The sequence below is a fragment of the Hyperolius riggenbachi genome, chromosome 8 (genome assembly GCF_040937935.1).
Source record: "Hyperolius riggenbachi isolate aHypRig1 chromosome 8, aHypRig1.pri, whole genome shotgun sequence".
Taxonomy (NCBI): Eukaryota; Metazoa; Chordata; class Amphibia; order Anura; family Hyperoliidae; genus Hyperolius; species Hyperolius riggenbachi.
The window spans coordinates 83,250,946-83,271,820 of NC_090653.1; the positions used below are offsets into that span (position 1 = coordinate 83,250,946).

General features: G+C 43.5%; 1 protein-coding gene across 6 annotated transcripts in view; it reads left to right on the forward strand.

Annotated features, from left to right (window-relative positions):
• The window catches only part of SIPA1L3 (signal induced proliferation associated 1 like 3), a 294,691-nt gene that overhangs the window by 240,014 nt on the left and 33,802 nt on the right, over nucleotides 1–20,875 (forward strand). For all 6 annotated transcript variants that reach the window (XM_068250824.1, XM_068250820.1, XM_068250825.1 and 3 more), the window contains 5 exons: nucleotides 540–1,116; nucleotides 3,372–3,646; nucleotides 9,415–9,660; nucleotides 15,345–15,485; nucleotides 19,061–19,158. In XM_068250824.1, coding sequence (XP_068106925.1) covers nucleotides 540–1,116; nucleotides 3,372–3,646; nucleotides 9,415–9,660; nucleotides 15,345–15,485; nucleotides 19,061–19,158 — 1,337 coding nt within the window. The remainder of the gene's footprint in view (nucleotides 1–539; nucleotides 1,117–3,371; nucleotides 3,647–9,414; nucleotides 9,661–15,344; nucleotides 15,486–19,060; nucleotides 19,159–20,875) is intronic.

A 20,875-nucleotide genomic window follows, 5' to 3' on the forward strand; every position in this document is an offset into this window, starting at 1 on the left:
CTAAATCTGTCTGTGGGGCCCCTTTTCCACTAAAAGTCAAGGAAGCTAGGACATTGCAAAATAACGGTAAATCTACAATTATGACATATTCAAGAGTAACAAGTGTCCCTGAACACGTACACATCATGTGGCCTTCTTCTAACACATTTTGTTCATATATCACCAAATGGAGCTAATTTAGAACAAAATGTCCGTTATACAATAAAGACAGGTATCACAGCTTTGTCATATGTTTATGTAGTTATTCCTTGCTGTGCCTCAGTTATGTGTATGTAGTTATTCCTTGCTGTGCCTCAGTTGTGTTTATGTAGTTCTTCCTTGCTGTGCCTCAGTTATGTTTATATAGTTCTTCCTTGCTGTGCCTCAGTTATGTTTATATATTTTTCTGCCTTGTTGTGCCTCAGTTATGTTTATGTAGTTCTTTCTTGCTGTGCCTCAGTTATGTTTATATATTATTCTGCCTTGCTGTGCCTCAGTTATGTTTATATATTTTTCTGCCTTGCTGTGCCTCAGTTACTATTTCTTCTTGTCCTAAACAGGGTGGCTGTGACCCGGTCCAAAGACGTCCCTCCCTTCGGCCCTCCTATTCCTAATGGTGTGACGTTCCGCAAATCTGACGTGTTTCGCGACTTCCTTCTGGCCAAAGTCATCAATGCCGAGAATGCAGCGCATAAGTCGGACAAGTTTCACGCAATGGCCACTCGCACAAGGCAGGAGTACCTCAAGGATTTAGCAGAGAATTATGTCACCAATACCCCAATTGACACAACAGGCAAATTTATCCTGATCTCCCTGACTTCCAAGAAAAAGGAGCGGACCAGACCGCGGTCTGGAGCGGAGATGCATTGCTCTGGCGCTCTGTGCTGGCGGGTCATGACTCAGGACTTCTCTCAGGCCGCTGAGACTGAGTGTATTTTCAGCGTTTCAAATGAGTTCATGGTCCTCATAGAGACAGCCACTAAGGAAGTGGTATTCAACTGTTACTGCGCTGATGTGATTGGCTGGACACCAGAACCACTGTCCCTCAAGATATTTTATGGTCGTGGCGATCATATATTGATAAGAGCAATGGATAGTAATGGGGAAGATATTCGGGAGATTGTGCAGAGGTTAAAGGTCAGTGAACTTGATGGCTATTACTGTGTTTGGAGCAGGGTTGTGTAGGTAAAAGTAAATGTAAAAAAAATGACCTACCTGATTAAACCATCTACCGTTAACCACAGAGTGGGAATTGAATAAATTCCTGCATAATTTGAATATTTACATGTGTAGAGCAATCTACACATATCCTCCATTTATTTGGAACAATTTTGATTGTCCAATTTTATCACTTCCATTTAGTATGAGAGCTTATCGACACAATCTTTTCATAGTATTTAAAATATGCTGTCAATTTTGGCGAATTTTACCACCTACATGTAATATGAAGGCCAACAGATTAGAATACTTGGAACAGATTATGTAGGTAATCTCTTTTACGATTTATACTATATTGAAGTAGTAAAGTTGAGTCATTGTGTTATTTTCAATACAGTTCCTCTTTAACAATCTCAATATACCAAAACAAAAAAGGAGCAGTGGTTACTCAGAATGTGCGCACAAAGTGCTGGCAGCAGTGTTTTCATGTCAATAGTTTGGACACCAGTGACTTTTGTGAGACCAAATGTCACAGTGCCCAAAACCTCTGTGAAAGTCAATGAGTCAGTTCAATTGAAATGAGTCAGTTCAATTGAAATGAGTCAGTTCATTTGAAATGAGTCAGTTCAATTGGAATGAGTCAGGGCAATTGGAATGAGTCAGGGCAATTGGAATTCAGTTGGAATGAGTCAGTTCAGTTGGCTTCTTCCCCATCACTTGCTTGTTGAAAGCTTGTCAGCTGAAGATGCATAGAAACGTCCAGAGACCGTGCAAGTCTTGCTTGTAATGGCTGAATTAAAAAAAAAAAAAAAAACATAACTCAGATTGCACAAATAACTAGTTGCCTAATCTGATCATTTTTGTGATTCCTGGAGTTCTTTCAGATGTTTTCAGTGAAGTTGCCCTTTGACAAACAGCCACACCATTCCAATACTGTGACTGCGGATGTTTGACATTTGTAGATAATTCTGCAGTTCAGATTATGATCATGTTAGCTGCTACAATACACAAAAGAGCGCCACAGAATTCGTAGTACTCTTCTATGGGATTATCGGGCAAGAATTCAGCTGCGTGTTAGAAAATAATGGTCTGGACACTAATAAGGCTTTCATTGTCAATGGTGAAATATGTCCATGTTATGGTAGCATTGGTTAAAGGTTATCATCCATTAAAGTGACTCTGAGCATCCTGACTCACTCTGAGCATTCTGTAGACCTCTGCTGTGGATAAGAAGAGATGTACTCACTTGCTGTATGGTATTCCTGACACGGACACCGGTGAGTCACCTGACACTGACAGGTCTGCAGCAATCTGCATTCTGCAATCTACAGCTTCACACACTCCATATTCCTTTTCATAAAGCACTGCCACAGACTTTCTTCAGGTACCATTGCAATGCAAAGTAAATGGATTGATGGCCTAATGTGGCTATGGTAGCGTGCTTCAGGATTGGTTACTCAGGGCTGGAGGCTGCTGCTGTCAGTGGGGGAGAGAGCTGTGGAATACAGACACTGGAGAACATCAGTTCAGCAGTAACATGGAGGAGGGGAGTACAAACCTTTCTTTTTGTTGCAATGCTTTACAGTGTGCTCAGAGTGGCACTGTGGGGACATATAGTAGAATACAGTAAATGATTCACAATACCCACTTTTATGGTAATTTTTCTGGTTTTGGCATTAGAAACACTTCCAATGTCTATACATTGCTGTAAATTGATTGTAGCCCTGCCCTCCCAGGGATTTTTAGCCTTGCTATGTGGAATTCCTCTTTAAAGTAGACCGGAACTCCAAACCTCCTCTCTGCTCTTAAATATGAGCAAGAATATAATAACCTTTAAAGAAAATTATTTCCTTGTTACAGCTTATACAGAAGAGCTCCTACAGAGATGCTGCAGAGTGGTTACTTCCTGGTATCATGGGAACACAGAAAGGGTTAACCTCCCGTGTTTACATATTAACTCAGAATTCAGCAAACACCGGACAGTTCAAATTACACTAGCTCATTACTTGCTGAGAAGGGAGAATTAAACAAGGGTGTTCTCTATAAAACATACACAGGGTGAACTTATCTGTGTTCTCCTTGTATCCTGTGCAAGAGTTCATGTCTGCTTTAAGCTCTTACACAGATCACTGTGTGGAAATGGTGCATGTGTAGTTTTATTATTGGTACTGGATGGGGGACACAAGAGAATAGTCTTCAGACAATTTATATATAACTCACATTTCTTCTTCCAGATCATGACCACAGGCGTTGAAACCATAGACATGACCCTACGCCGGAATGGACTAGGCCAGCTTGGCTTCCATGTCAAGTATGACGGTACAGTGGCCGAGGTGGAGGAATATGGATTTGCTTGGCAAGCTGGCCTTCGCCAGGGCAGCCGATTAGTGGAGATATGTAAAGTCGCCGTGGTTCTGCTCAACCACGACCAGATGATCGACCTCCTGCGCACTTCTGTCACTGTGAAAGTTGTCATCATACCTCCCCATGAGGACGGGGTGCCACGAAGGTACAGCCAGCACAAGCTTGCAGTTACATTATGTTCAATGTTCTCCTGAAGCCTTGGGTTGGGTTTCTAAGAATGAAGAACATAAGTGAACCAGCAATCTCTGTCTGTGTGTGTGTCTGTCTCTCTCTCTCTCTCTCTCTCTCTCTCTCTCTCTCTCTGATTGCAAGTCGGTAGCCTTTACCACATTCATATTAGAATATAGTGGACTTGCTGAAAAGTTAGTAAATTAGCACTTATGTGACTGCAGTCCTATGCACAAACCTTTTTTTCTTTTTTTTTTTTTTTTCTATACCCAGGGCTCAATTTATGTAAGATAACTTCTCCCACGGCATGTGTGTATGTGATGTCAATAGGACAAACTCTTAATTGACTGACCTTTCAGTAATGCTCACTGCATCCTGATATGACCCAGATGTGGTATCTAATAGTAGACTAATAAAAAATGTGATCTGATCCTTGTCCGGCAGTCTCAACTAACTGGCATGCCTGGCGGGGAGAATGGGCGCGTCCTTGCCACATTTGCAGAGCTGTGTGCAGCAGAAACTACTTATGAATCCTCCGGGCACAGGTCTACTTCACTCCTGTAGCTCCCAGCGGCTTTGTGGCATCCTCTTACGGCTCCCCGCTGTGACACCTGACCCTGGTCGGGTCACGTGACGCATCGGAGCCATGTACGGAGGATGCCGGAAAGCTGCTGGGATCTACTGGAGTGAAGGCCTGCGCCCAGAGGATTCGTGATTGCCTCTGCTGCTTACCTCTCTGCCTGTCATTGGGGGGGGGGGGGGGGTTGGAGGGAGGTTAGTGTTATATTGAATGCCGGTCATCAGGCAATCACCTGTGCCAGATAAATGAGACTCTACTGTACAAGAATTTTCTTGAATAATAATTCCAACAAGTCATGATTGGTCAAATGCTATTTCTCCAAGTTGATGCAAACTTTGATGTAAGCTGTGCAGCTTGGAATTAAGGTACCCATTAAGGGTACAATATTTTTCATCAGGTGGGAACATTCGATCAGATTTGTGGGGTGTATTTGGAAGATAATTATCGATTGTTCCCATAAGCAGGTTCCTCAGTTGAGATCGTAAAATCCAGCAATGATCGACCCAAAAATCTGTATCCCAATCGACCATAGAATAGTTTTGCATCTGTTTCTCCACATCTTACCTGTTTTTTTTCTGTACAATTCCATTGTAAAATATCTGATGGAATGATTGTATTTGAGGGAAATATTGCACCGTCAATGGGCATCTTTAGGCCAGCCAAGTGCAATTGCGGACGGTTTTGGATTGGCCAGGTTACAGACGGCATACAGTTTGCAGCAATATTTGCATCAGCTCAGAAACTTGACATCACAGTGATGATCTGTAATTTGGAAATTGCAGGGCCTGGCAATGGTTTAGTTGTGGGGAGTACAGGAGAGGGCCAAGTCCAGGGAGACACTCAGGTACTGGGCTTGTGCGTGTGGGCAGATCATTCTAACATTGACATGGACCTAGAGGTCCATGGGGGGTGAGATTGCACAGGGCAGGAAATTTAGGAGTTTTTTTTTTTTATCCAGGTTTAACTTCAGGAACTTGGCTAACATCCAGGATGAGATGGTTGAGAGGCAGGAGGATACTTCTCCATGGTGTTGGAGGTAGATCTGGGTGTCACCTGCAAATGGGTGGCAGTTGAAATCCAGGGAGGAGATGAGTTTGCCGATGGAGGTAGTGTAGACTGAGAACAGCAAGGGGCCAAGATCAGAGCCTTGGGGAACCCCTACTGAGAGTTGGGTGGAGATTGAGGAGGAACAATTGAAGGAGGTCTTAAAGAGACAATTTGAGAGGTAGGAGAACCAGGCTAGGATGAGGTCTTTGATACCCACAGAGAGCAGGGATGGTAGGAGCACGGAATGATCAACTGTGTCAAATGAGAGGTCGAGGAGGAATATGGAGTATTTGCCTTTCGGCCTTGTCATGGGTGAAGTTGTTGACGACCTTGGTGAGGGCAGTCTCTGTGAAGTGGGCTGGCCGAAATCCTGATTGTAGTAGGACGAACAGGGAGTTGGCTGTACTGTCATGCAAGATATGGACCAACACTTTGTTTGCATGTTGGTTCAGAGCTATCCTGATTCTGATGCCCAGTTGACATCTGAAATGATCATTGGAAATGATTCCAACTGAAATTTCTGGAACGCTTGAATGGAAGGGGGTGTTAGAGAGAGAGAGAGAGACAAGCTCTAGGTAACAAAAGATGGCACTTGTTTGTTAGTTTTTTGGGATCTAACGTAACAGATTGCTAAACGCTGTGATGGAATAACTGTATTGATGCTAGGTTTATTCCAGAGACCATCACAAAATATTGTCTTGACGAAGGAAAATGTAGCGTGTGTATGATGAGCGCTGGACAGCAGCAGCCGTGATACAGACAAATAACCGCTTTCCTAATGTGTTTCTTTTAAACAATATGCATATGGCAGAAGCTTCTGTTTTGTCCGGATGATCTCATGCATAGGGTGAGAACATTCATCTTTATTTTGATCCTGATGTCATCCCTGCTCGGTCATCACAGGGAAGCTACAGCATTGTGCCAATTTCTGAACTGATGAACTTTTGGAACATTTTCGGGCTTCTTCAAAAGGCAGTGGAATCTATTGAAAATCTTAAGGTGGCAATACATCTAGCGATTTGGCTGTACGATCGACCATTTTATATGATTATTTTACCGAATTGTGTGTGTTCCAGTATGCTCAATCGATGAAAGGTAGCTGATATCGTGTAGAATCGTCCAGTTTAGTCGATCGAGCAGGATGGAAGATATCGTTCGATCACTCAGGAATCGGCTACTGTTCAGATGTCATTTAATCGTCTCTGAATTGATTTTTTTCATTCAGAGCATGGAGACACAATATCAGTCAGATCAAATAGTGAAGGTGGATCGCATAGGAAACCGCTTGTAGTGTGTGGGCCACTATTCGATCGACTTAGACTAGCTCATCTTCTAATGGGGGATTCTTAGTGTCTTTATTTTCAAAAGCACCTAGTAAATAGCAGTTGCTCCATCCAACTGCCAAAAAACTGTGCAGCGAGCAGGGAGGCTGGATAGCATATTTATATAAAACGTTTTCAGTGAGTGTCTTTATAAAAAAAAATAAAGGCTATGCTTAGAATCCCCCACGAGGAAATGAGCTGGTCCAAAACCAGATTTCTACTACCTACTGTAAGTGACAGCAACATTGGAGAATGTCTGGCTCATTTTACTCTGGAAGAAACATACGGTACTTCTTATTTGTATTAGTTTACATTTATTTAAAATTCTACACTTTTTTTCAAAGATAGTGGTCCTTTACTGGGCGCGGCAGATCGATTACTGGCCAACCAATCATTTCCGATTGTATTGTTAATGGCCAGATTTGATTTACTCTTGCCAGCAGAGAACATACAAACTCTTTAACTCATTAACTATGTCTAATCATTTTTGGATAGCAGATAAATTTATATCTTTCTCCCTATTTAAGTTTAATAAAAACATTCCTAATGAGGAATATTTTCGATATATCCAGATTAAAAGTTTTTTTCAAAAAGCACACAGGCCCTTTTGGGAGGCCTAATTGCACATTTTATGAAAATTTCTTTTTAACCTGTGCTGTAGGCAATGGATATATCTCTCAAATTTACTCCCATATGTTAGGATTGATGTATGATCAGAAAACAAAATTTATGACTGACTGGGAAGAAGAGTTGCAACTTACATTAGACACAGGAGACTGGCTCTTGATAGGCCTCAATATGGTACGAGCCACTAAAACTCCTATGATTAGGGACACCGTCCTGAAATTAATCACTCGTTGGTACAGGACTCCAACCAAAATTCATAAGATATTTCCTTCTGCTTCTTCTCTCTGTTTTCGAGGATGTTCAGAAGAAGGTTCTTTTAAGCACGTATTTTGGTCTTGTCCGGCTGTGAAACATATTTGGAATTGGTTTGTGAGGGATCTGAGCAATCTTTCGTCCACCACTATTATATTAGAACCCCAACATGTGTTGTTGTTAGCTCCCAATAAGAGTATTCCAAAAGCCTGGAAACGTATTTATCATACTGTTATTTGCTCCACCTTATAGGGACACCGAGCAGTGCAAAAACTATGGAAAGATGCATATCATTTTAAAGCTCTCTTTCTCCTCTTTCGAATGATATATAAACCGCCATCCTACGCCTTTTAGTTTTCGCTATTTTTGCGATTGAAATTGCCGCAGCCGCGATTTCGATCGCGAAAATAGAGAAAATTAAAAGGCGTAGGACGACGATTTAGGGGTCGTCAGAAAGAGGAGAAAGAGAGCTTTAAAATGAAATCCATCTTTCCATAGTTGCATTGTATTACACTGGGCGACTTTTTCTCAAAGTCAGCAACTCCATTCAGCAGAAAAAGTCGCCCTGTGTAATACAATGTAACTATGGAAAGATGGATATCATTTTAAAGCTCTCTTTCTCCTCTTTCTGACGACCCCTAAATTGTCACCCTACGCCTTTTATTTTTCTCTATTTTCGCGATCGAAGTCGCAGCCGTGGCAATTTCAATCGCGAAAATAGCGAAAACTAAAAGGCGTAGGGTGGCGGTTTATATATCATTGGAAAGAGGAGAAAGAAAGCTTTAAAATGATATGCATCTTTCCATAGTTTTTGCACTGCTCCGGAGTCCCTTTATGGGCAATAGCCAGGAACTGGAAACAACCAGGAATATCTACTGAGCAAATTCTAAAAAGGGTGGAAACCATACGCACTATGGATTATATTCTTCATTTATCTCAAGATTCTATCCCTAAATATCAGTTAGCCTGGCAAAACTGGTCTCTTTCTACTAATTTTTTCTGCTTCCTATAATGGTCCTTGAGCATGGGGGGGTTGGATATTATGATATATTTCTCTGCTTATCACAGAGCTTAGTGGTTCGTTTGTTAAGTATGTTCTAATCTCTGAAGATTTCTATATTTTAGTCAGATCTGATTGTATATGTTTTTTGCTCCCATCGGGGTTTCTCAACATCTGTCACTTTTATGCAAGATGTTTTAGCATATTTTTTGTCAACATTGCAACTTTATCATGCATACATTGTTTGTATTATCTTTACCTTTTCTTGCAATAAAACCTTAGTGAAACAACATACAAACTCTTATGCTGGGGATACATGGTACGTTTCTGTACCGTGTATCGAGCAGCTGATCCGGCCAGCTGATAATATTCAGCTGGTCCTATCACGCTGCTCGACCCCCACCGGCGGACAATGGCAGGGAATGGAGCGGTTGATAAGGAGCGCCGGCGGGGACGATCGGTAATCGATCCGCGCACAAGCGGGGACACGGCGGGGGTCGATCCGGCGGCTAATCGGCTGCCTGATCGACCCGTGTATTCCCAGCATTAAGCATGAATATTGGAAGAAGATTTCTAACACTACAGGTGTCCTTATGGCGCTGTCTTGCGATATTACATTGATCAGAAAGGATGGGTCACATTATAAATTCTTCTGAGGTTTGTGTGAGTCACAGAGTGCTGTATTCCAGTAGAGAGGCTGTTGTTTCATTTTTTTTCCCTTTCTCTTTGGAAAGAGATATTATTACGGGGCTTGTTAGTGAACCGCACCCGTTTAAACCCTCGCTGGACAAGTTGAAACACACAGAGCTGCAGAGCTGTAACGTTCTCCATCAGCCAGGGGGGCTGCGCTTGTGTTCTGTGTCTGTACATGTGTCTGACTTCTGTACTCTAATCATTCCTTGTGCTTTTTTCTATAGGGGATGGTCCGAGTCCCATGATCTCAGCCCGATGGACCACAAGGACACAGACGGCTCTGCTTCTGGTCCCCGCCTTCCTTATCGTAGCAACACTGCCTGGCAGTGGAGTGGCTCTGCTACTCACCATGGCGCCAGCCCTTCACAGAAGTGGGTTACTCCCAGCTATGCACATTCACTTAACCGGCTACCCAAACAGGTTCCAGCAGTGCCTGTGCGAGAGCCACAGCCACTGCACAACAACCGGAGGTGAGTGAGCCCCCTGTGGCCAGACTCTAGCACTGCGTCATTTAAGAAGTCAAGCAGGCCTCTGTTTATAGTATATTGACAATTAATAGCTCTGCTGCAGACCCTTGTTTCATTAGATTTTTAGATCTACAGCTTTGTATTTTTTAATCTGTTTGCTTGTTTGTAAGGAAGTCTTTAAACTCTGCCTTTACATATGTGTGTTTTTTTTCATTTTTTTTTTTTTTTTTTACATGTGCAAATACAGTATATGGTTCATGCTGTTGTACAGAATATATGATCATTCTACTCCAGGCTTCTACTTTATAGTGAGCAGGCAGTGCGCATTGGTGGTTACTTGTTTCAGCAACCCAATTTTGTCAGTATAAATCCTCATTATTCTTCATTTACCATCATATCACTAATGTACTACACCAGGCCGGGTTCCCAGTGTCTTTGTGTTCTGTACCTTCTCTTCAGGCCCCCATTTTTGTAGTTAATGATTGTATTTTCGATTAGATTATTTAGATCAGTGCTGTCCAATTTCATGGGCGTGGCAAGCACCAGATTTTTTGGCTGGAGGGGGCGGAGCCATCAGGGGTCATCAGGGCAAAGCGTGAACAAGAGGTGGGCCTGCCAGAGTAGGGGGGCTGACATGAAAAAATCTGACCAAGCAAGTGGGGCCACATTCGGCCCCTGAGCCACTAATCGGACCGCACTAATTTAGAGCCTATTGTATGAAAACCGGTAAGCTGGTGGGCCCAATCAATCCTGAATATGTGATTGTATTCTTAAAGGATTGTTTGAATGGCGTGGCAGATTTTTTCATAGATACAATTGCAACTTGTTTAGATAGGATTGCGAGTTGGATTTTTTTTAATGCTGTGGATCGAATAAATACGATCTTTTCTTTCGATCTTAATGTTCTAAGGCTCGGTTCACACTTGGGTTACGTGGCAAACGGATCCTTGAAAACAGATTTAATTACCGTTAAGGAAAGGTGGGGGGAAAGGCTGCACATCCCTAAACACATGTTGCAATTGAATGGTTAATCACACAGGCATACACCGCCTCTGCCAGACTGAAAAATGCATGCCCTGCATCCAAGACAAGTGCTAACATTTATTAAACTAGGAGGAACTTTAGCTTCCAATATGGTTTGCATGCAAAGTATATTATACTAGACACTTGCACCACGGTGAGGCAAACCTCCGGGCAGGTGACCTGACCTAAATTTAAAACCTTGGGAGCAGCTAAGCAAAAAAATGTGTAACGTACATTTGGTTGAACAGCGAGGAGAACGCCAGCACATACCACTAAGGCTGCATCTGAAATGACCACCAGCTCAGTGTACAGCACCTAAACAGATTTTCTGCACACTTCGCATTCAATTCAGATAAATTGAATGCGAAGTGTGCAGAAAATCTATTTAGGTGCTGCACACTGAGCTGGTGGTCATTTCAGATTTAATTACCGGTTGATCAGATCCGTTTTTACTCCATCTGCTTCCGTTCTGTTTCCCCATAACCACTCCACTCCCCCCCCCTCCCCCCCCCCCCCCCCCATTCCCACCCCATCAGCAAAGTTAATTTTGCTGGATAGGACGGTACGTTTCTTCACTAGTGTGAAATAAACACTGTGGGGGTTTGGAACAGCACCCATAAAAGGAGAGAAGTGTGTGCCCAAGCTTGCAGCGTTCCACACCACTGGAGCTGTCACTTCAAGAGATCCATTAGGAGCAGGCACCACCAATGTAGATAATCATCGCTTTATTAATCACATAAGTTAAAAGGCAGCAACACAACGACAGACCGCTGTTTCGAGCCTCCTGGCTCTTTATCAAGTTGTAAAAAACTGCAATACATACATTAACCTACCACCATTCACTATATACAAAATATGAACCAATCAGTGATCTGCGTTTGAACCAACCAATTACAGTGCTCAGCAGTGAGGAGGACCTGATGGGAAACTGTGCAATGCACAGTAAATCCCACCCCTTAGAAAAGAATCCTCCCACCATCTGCTTAAAAATGGTCTTATGACTAACATCAGCCGTGTAAATAAGGTTGCCCCGTCCCAAAATACTTACTGTAATAGATACAGGAAATCTCCGTTGCCTAATAAAAGCCGCTCAGGCAAAAAACGCATCTAAGCCAGCAGCCAATCACGCGCTCAGGCCGCCAGCCAATCACGCGCATCCGTCTGGTCAAATGGCGGCCAATCAGCGCACTTCCCTGTCTAAACAAATGAAGTGCGCTGACGTCACGTCGCCTCCAGGCGCCGGCCAATAAGCGGCAGATACGTGTAATATCTCCGCTGGCCAATAGTATACACTCCAGCTTCATATGGCGACTAATAGCGCAAGGCTAGGGTGTCACGCCTCCCCTGCTCAGTACCAATGCCAAGCATGTAAATAAATAAAGCGTCCAATCCGGACGCCCAACATAAAGGAGGCTATTACCACCCCACCTAATCATCGCCTCAGAGGCCAGTACAGTCGCCATGGCAACCATAAACAGCCTTAACTCTGTTCTACCAAGGCTTGCTGCAAACAATGACACAAGACCGCCAACAGCGTTCAGATGCAGTGAAAGCAGTATAGCCAAAAAGGGGGGCATACATGGACCCAGGCAACCAATCCCCAAAGTTACACATAATTCAATTCATAATGCACTGTAATTAAAGAAGAACAAACGCTTCTCACTAATCCATTAATTAAAATAAATACATGATTAAAAAGGAAAATTAAACCTAAAAAAACAGGTAAATTAGCCAAAAGGACCTAAACGCTTCTCAAATGCAGAAGGACAGATCGTAATCCAAATTAAGGCCCCCAGACCCCAAAACGTCTAACTTCCTAATCCAAAACTAGTGTGAAGAAACGTTTCGTTTTCTCATTGCCCCCAATGCAGCACTTCAGCTTGCGTTTCCGCTGCGCTCAGCAGTTCTGAAAATTGCTGCTGAATAAAACTTGCGGTCCGTGCAGCAGATCAGTTAGCATGGACGGATGTCAACGCATCCATAGGTTAACATTGGATACGTTCGCTTCTGATCCATTCCCTTCCGATCCAAGAACGGACCGTTATTTCATGTAAATGTGCTCCGGGCCTTATTGAAAACGATCTATTGAAAACTAGATCGTTTACTAAAAATGGCACCGGACACCTAAAGATCATTCCTTTGTGTTACTTTCATTGGATCATGTGAAATGCAAGTCTTTATAAATCAAACAACCCTAAAGCATCAGTGTTGTTACTTCTGCTTTATGACAAATGTTTAAGATGAGGAAAGAATATGTTTGGTTGCTAAAAGAGAGATACATAATGTCTTACATTATACCAACCATTAGAGGGCTGCAGAGTTTGTAAGCTTGACTGCCTTCTAAGAAAAATGCTGATCGTCTGGTCATAATTCTCTCTAGCATCCATGTGGAATGTGTTTATATGTCAGGTGACCTGAACTGCAAAGGAACTCAAAGTATTTTAGGTACGAATAGTCAGCACTGCAGCCAGAAAGACCGCATGTTATGAAGAAGGTGAAGATGGCAGCCTCCACAAGGGACTCCACTTGGACTTTACAGTGAACCAAGCACTATTTTTAGCACCCAGGGCATCTCTATAGCACATTAAAATGCATACCAAGAATGTGGCTCATTATTTTAAAAAAAAACTTCAATTTTTGCCTCTTCCTTTTACATTTAAAGGTGTACCAAAGGCCTTTATTACCCTACTTCCATGGCCTGCCTGCCTGCCTTCCATTACTGCACACATTAGCAGAGCAGAGAGCAAACAAAAGCTTTTATCAGCAGGGGTTGTTGGTAGATAGAACATTGTGCTTCAAAGAGTTTAAAGACGTCACAGATGCTGTCTTCACACCTGCCACTGGATAAATAAATGCAGCTAGAAGGAGAAGGGGAGGGACATGGCAGATCCTATAGCTATTAGAAGCCAGGAAAAAAGTGGTGCCCTTTAAAACCCTACAAGCACATAATAATGGTCAATAGAACTTGTTCAAGTGCCAAGAACGCAGCCTGTGCAGTTCTGTAAAGAACCCCTCTGCGATTGACCAACAGACATGTCACTGGATCCATTCACTCACGTCCATAGTATCCATAAGCGGTGATGGAACACGACTTTTCCAGATACCAGATGGAACACAGACATGTCACAGATGGCAGTGCTATCATCTCAACTGACACCAACAGATGTGCATGGAGACCTTGGCTCATGCATTGGATTCTCTGTGGCTCCACAGCCTGACTGCACTCTAGTGTGAACCCAGCCTTGCACACTATGTGCGTAACAGTAAGTTATGATGCACTGCACATAGTGTGCGATAAACATGGTAGCATGAAAGTCCGTAGAATTTCATTTTAAAATTCACAGTACAGCAGTGCGTTGCTGAGCAGTACATTTCAACATGAGGTTGGGGAGTGATTAAAGCGCAGCGCACACTAATAATCTATGGGCAGCGCATAGTAATGCATGCTGCGTGCGTTTCAGCGCATGGATCATGCAGATAAGCCCAGCTGAATAAGCTGGTTTCTTTTCCCTCTGTCACTTCCCCTGGAACAACAAGAAACCACAGTGGTTTGACAATGCACTAAAACGCGTGGAAATGCATGGAAAGGTGCAATAAAATGCACAAAAATACACTGACAAGTGCAGGTGTTTTTACATGCATTTTAATGCATATCAAATGCATTTACTAGTGTCAATGAGCCCTTACTGAAATGTCAGCATTGTTTTCTTTTTCATTTTATCAGTAGCTTAGTCCTTTTAAACCACGGCCTCCTGAAGAGTATGTGTTATGGCACCACTGCGTGAGTTGAGGTCCGGGCAGTACCGCTAGTTACTCACTTGAACTCTCCCTTCCTAGTGCCTAAAACTATAACACACACACACATACACACCGCACACATACACACCGCACACATACACACCGCACACATACACACCGCACACATACACACCGCACACATATACACCGCACACATATACACCGCACACATATACACCGCACACATATACACCGCACACATATACACCGCACACATGCACACCGCACACATGCACACCGCACACATGCACACCGCACACATGCACACCGCACACATGCACACCGCACACCGCACACATGCACACCGCACACATGCACACCGCACACATGCACACCGCACACATGCACACCGCACACATGCACACCGCACACATGCACACCGCACACATGCACACATGCACACATACACACCGCACACATACACACCGCACACATACACACCGCACACATGCACGCACAGATACACGCACACATACACGGACACATACACGCACACATACATACACAACCACCACCGAATACTAACACCCCTGCCCAGCCTCTCCCCCCCATACCCCCCCTAATATTGATAATTTAGAAATAGACCCCTACCAAACCCCACACCAAAATGACATGATCTGCTCCCAATACTAGCTCCCCCCGCAGTAATCCATTTTTTTATGTTTCATGGATTTGCTTCTGTACACAGAATGAGTGTTAGGAAGTTGCTGTAATTAGTGGTGACCTAATCCTGAAAAACTGGCACAGCGTGTGCCATGGAGACAGCTGAGGAAGGTGTGACAAGGGAGGAGATGCCCACAGGGCCTTAAGTGAGCTGTACCTGTGTCAGCAGCAGCTTCTCATTCCAGCAATTTCTGTTTCTACAGACCGGTGAGCTACCCGGAGACTCCCTATGTCGCTACTTCCCCGACAGCCATGGATAAAGGACAGCCTTACAGACACCCTTCAGGGAGCTTCTCCACGCCGACCTCCTCTGGGTACAACCGCTACAAGCCGGTCCCTGACAGGTAAGAGCGCACGCTTGTCATGCAGCTGTTAGTTCTCTGAGCTCATTGCCATGTGCCCTTACAAGTCTGCACTGTGGGGAGGAATCCTCTCAATATCTGCTACTACAGGTTCAAACAGGTATTCTTAATCCAAGTTTCTCCCTGCATCAGAGCTTTCCAAATATAACTCTGATGTAGATTGACCTTTGTAAACAGATTTGAAAGTTTTCTGAAAGGAAAGCCAGGTGTACACGTGGCTTCCAACGGCATAAAATAATCATTTTCCTAGCTCCACCCACTGTCCTGATGCATTATGGGCCTTATATTTGGATTGGAGGAGTGCCAACCTGCATATAAGCTGCTGTTTTTAAAAAATGATATTGTGCTATGCTGGAATCCTGACGTGTATGTGTCTCACTGCTGACTTAAAGAACACCTGAAGTGAGAGGCATATGGAGGCTGCCATATTTATTTCCTTTTAAACAATGCCAGTTGCCTGGCTGTCCTGCTGACCTCTTTGCCTGCAGTATCTAAAATACACACCTGAAAAAGACATGCGGCTAATCCAGTCAGACTTCAGTCATAAATACCTGCATGCATTTTCAGGGTCTCTGGCTTAACCACTTAAATACCAGCGGTCTCTGCCCCCTTAAGGACCAGAGACCCGCTGGTACAAAAAACAGCGGAATAGCGATGAATACCTACGAAACGCCGCAATAGCCGTCACCACCGCACGTCAGGACCCTGGGCCCACCCACTCTGCCGTCTCTATGACGGCAGAGTTCCTTTGATCTGGTCAGGAGCCGCATTCATTGGCTCCTGACCCTGCCTATCAATGTAAGCCAATGGGAGCCGCTTACGTTGATAGACAGGACCAGGAGCCAATGAAATCAACTCCTGAACCGCTCACAGGGCTCTGCCATTATAGAGACGACAGAGCGAGTGAGCTGAGGCAGGGAGACAGCGGTGAGAACATGTTGTGTCGGTGTATTGAAATCTGCACCCTGGCAGCCAAGTAGTCATCAAAACAGGGCGTAGATTTCAATCATCGAGGTCCTAAAGTAGTTAAAGCATTAGAGGCAGAGGATCAGCAGGACAGCCAGGTAATCCGCATTGTTTAAAAGGAGATTTTCAGCCTTCACAACCCTCTCAGTTCAGGTGCGCTTTGAAGTGTACCCGAGGGGAGGTGACATGAGATGAGTGTGTGTATGTATTGTACAGTGCCAAATACATTCATATCTAAGCTGTGTTTCTTTTTTTTTTTCTTCTCCTGCCTGAAAGAGTAAACTTTCAGGCATGTAAGTAACAGGTTCTCTCTTGTCGGGCCTTTGTCAGATTATAGTGTAGCCCTCACTGATGAGGAATTACAGCCATAAAACCTTTTTTTTCCTGCAGATAACTTCTGAGAGCAGGAGATGGAGCTGCTTGGTTACTGTGTAGTTTGTGTATTTTAACTCTGGGGCACATGATAGGCTGCCATTGAGCAGAGACAATAAAACAGGGCTCTGCATATGGATGGAGCGAAGGGAGGCACTAGGGGAGGGAAGTGAGCCACCTTTCCATCATCAGGCGCGTGTAGGCACGTGCCTACATTGCCTTATGGTAAATGCAGCCCTGGGGAACTGGCCATTTTCAAAATGGAGGGTAGGGAATTCCATGGATCACAGTGGGCAAACAGGACGCAGTAGAGGAGAAAGAGATTGATGACTATACTGGAGGTAAATATGACCTATGTATCTTTATTTTGACTTTTTAATTAACAGTTCAGGTTAGGTTAAGGACCGGAGACCACTGGTACAAAAAGAAGGAAAAAAAAAAAAAAACAGGCTTACTGATGACATGTTGCACAGACCCGCCACTCGCTTTGTCATCGCTATGACAGCAGAGCTCTGTGAGCCGGTCAGAAGCCAATTTCATTGACTTCACACAAAAAAGGTGCCAAACGGCCTAGATTTCAATTAGCAGAATCCAGAACTGGTTAATAGGAGTTTGAAAATATGTTTCTGAAGAAGACCACATGAGTATAACAATACTCGTAACACCACAACAATGTGCAAATCTTATTGTGTCTGCATCGCGTACGTTAAAAAGGGGCGCTGGGAAAAAAGGGCGCCGGGTTTTAAACGATAAACATGGATAACGTTTAAAAAATATAATGTACTATATTTCGTTTAAAAATAATGTTTTATAAAGTTATAAATCATTAAATAATGTGCATGAAATTGGCAATTGTGAAAACGTTAATCTTCCGTTTAAAAAGTGAAACGTATAATAACGTTTAAAAAAAAATAGTAAGTAACCCTCCCTGTACCTACCCCTAACCCCTAGACCCCCGTGTTGGTGCCTAAACCTAAGACCCCCCTGGTGGTGCCTAAACCTAAGACCCCCCTGGTGGTGCCTAAACCTAAGACTCCCCTGGTGGTGCCTAAACCTAAGACTCCCCTGGTGGTGCCTAAACCTAAGACTCCCCTGGTGGTGCCTAAACCTAAGACTCCCCTGGTGGTGCCTAAACCTAAGACCCCCCTGTTGATGCCTAAACCTAAGACCCCCCTGGTGGTGCCTAAACCTAAGAGCCCCCTGTGATAAGCATTAATAACGTGTGAAAAAAATATTGTGCTGTTTTTCGTTTAAAAATGTTTTAAAAAAGATTGTACTGTTTTTCGTTTAAAAATAATGTTTAAAAAATTATAAATCATAAAATAATGTGTAATCATGAGAAGCAGTTATAAAACAGTAAAAGTCTCCGGGCGCCGCTTATAAAACGTTATTTTTCTCCGGCGCCCTTTTTTCCTGTCGGGCGCCCATTAAACGATATTTATTATGGGAGTGAATGGCGGCGCCCGATTTGTCCACTTGCCTCAGGCGCCCGAATTTACTGTTCCCGTCTGCATCACTTTGAAATCTATCCACCCAGAATTTGGTTTTGGGTAGATTTTAGAAGTAATTTGGTAATGGGTGGATTCTAGCTCAACGTAATGCCCTACTAAACCCAAAAGTTTTTTCGTGGTGAGTGGGAAACACTACTGGTGGGCTATTGCTATTTTTTTGTTAGGGTCCTGTGTAACACCTGTTACTGCAGCAGAACGTGAGGGTAACAAGGGATAGCGACCACAATGAAAGCATTCTGAAGGTTGAAACTCGTTCTCATTCTAAAGGAATCTTTGGTGTTGTTTTTTTATTTTTTTATTTTATTTTATTGCAGTCTGTCTCCCTTTTAAGAATTTCCCTGAGCTCCTGTCCTTTGCTATTCATGAGATTAACAGGAAGTGAGTTATCTTCTCTATGAATCCAAAAGCAATAAAGTCCTAGCAGAGGTTCTACCCGTTTCTTTATTCAAACAAAGAAAAACAAGATTTGAGTTGTCAGGCTTTAAATCACCGGCATTTATAGTATTGTAAACATTTGTAATGGCGTGGCTTTTCCTGTCTGTATCATAACAATGCAATGCAGTTTGACGGCATAAATGGTGGCTCTAGGGTACAAGACAAATAAGTTGTGTATGTTCTGATCCGTATCCATTATCCGGGAACTGCTGGAAGGTTGTGACATATGGTGATGTAAGGAGACTGTGACAAGCGTATTGTCTTGTATTGCAGGTTCAGTACACCTCAGCGCTCTATATTACAGCCAGAAGCCTATAGCATACAAGATGGAATATCTAACCAAGAGATGACCTTGGATCGGCATAAACCTGGTGAGACATAACAGATCAATTGTGTACATGATATAAAAAAGTGTTATAAAAAAGTGATAGAGGAGGATGAACCTGGAGATTCCAAGGACCGAGAAACGCAGAAGGAAAGTACTAGGAGCCAGTAGTACAGTATGCCGTAGTGCCAGGAGATTATTGGGGTCAAAGGATTACTCGCACCTTTCCTGGATGCAATAAAAATGCAACCACCAATCAGGCCCGAGGAGGAATTCCCGCCACTGCTCGGGTTTGTGAGGATTCTCACTGGCAAGCTCCTGAAGATTAGGAAGGCCCCTACAAGGGACTAAGCATACCTCCCAACATACCCGTCAAACAGTAATACTTGAAGGATGGAGTTGGCCAAAATGTCAAACAATGAAACCAGTTCAAAAAGTACAGAAATGGGGTCAGACAAAGCGTGTCTGAGGTGTTACCCACTTACTCGGGTCAGTAACACCCCAAAAAAGTGCTGTGCAGCTTCTACTGAAAAAAAAATTCACATAACACTTTTTTTGGGTGTTCTTGACCTGAGGAAGCAGATAACTCCCGCAAAATGTGTTGTCTGACCCTACTTTTCACCATTAATTGAGCAAATACTTCTGAATGTCCCAGAAGTCTACTGTGTAGAAATAATCACAAATTCATTGATGTGTAAAGTGAACTCATTACCTTTCTGTCTCTGAGATCTTCTGGGACATGTATAAACTCATTTCTCCCCTTTTGGAGCAGGATTTGCAATTAACGTGTTACTTTCACATGTGTTTAAAATCCATCAAACTAAAGCCCCGATCAGCCAAAACATTATAATCACCTGCCTGGTGTGATATTGGTCAATCAGTAAAACACCTCTGATTCATCAAGGCATGGGCTCCACAAGATGCCAGAAAGTGTCCTGTTGGGTGGTCCATAAGGTGTTGCCGTGAGATTATCAAATCAAAGTCAAATCAAAGATAGCTTTATTGGCATGACCAAGATTCATTACAGGTATTGCCAAAGCAAGGGGAAAAGGGGGATATGGGAGGGGGTGGGGTAGGGGGACAGTGGCTAAGCAGTCTGTGGACATTTTTTTTTTAGGTTTACAGTTTCGTTATGCTCCTCTCAGTCTGTGGCATGCTGTGACATAGTGTCAGAATCAGAATCATTTTATTTCGCCAAGCATGACTGGGTCATGCCCGGAATTGGGTTTGGCACAATGGAGCGGTACATAGAAGGAAAGGCAGGAAAAAAACGTTAGAATGACAGTAATACATCATCCTCAAATATAGACATACACAATATACAATCAGCATTAGATATAGATATACATATAGCTCAGTATCCCTCTTTCAAAAAGTACACTGCTGAAGTTCACCCCTCTAATGCAGGTGGTAGGGCGCTCCTATGCAGGTGGTAGGGCGCTGATAGAGGGTGGTAGAATTTTAAGGGAGTTCAAGAGGCTAACGGCCATCGGGAAGAAAGAGTTCTTGTGTCTGGTGGTCTTGGTGGGGATGGCCCGGAGTCTCCGACCCAGTGGAAGAGGGGAGAAAAAACAGTGCCCTGGGTGAGAGAAGTCACTTGCAATCCTCAGTGCCCTGGCTCGCAGTCTTGTGTTATACAGGTGGTCAAGTGGGGGCAGAGGTCTCCCAATGGTCCTCTCCGCCGACCTAATGATCCTCTGTAATTTGTGCCTGTCACTGACGGTGGCTCCCGCATACCAGACCAAGATGGCGGAGCAGAGGAT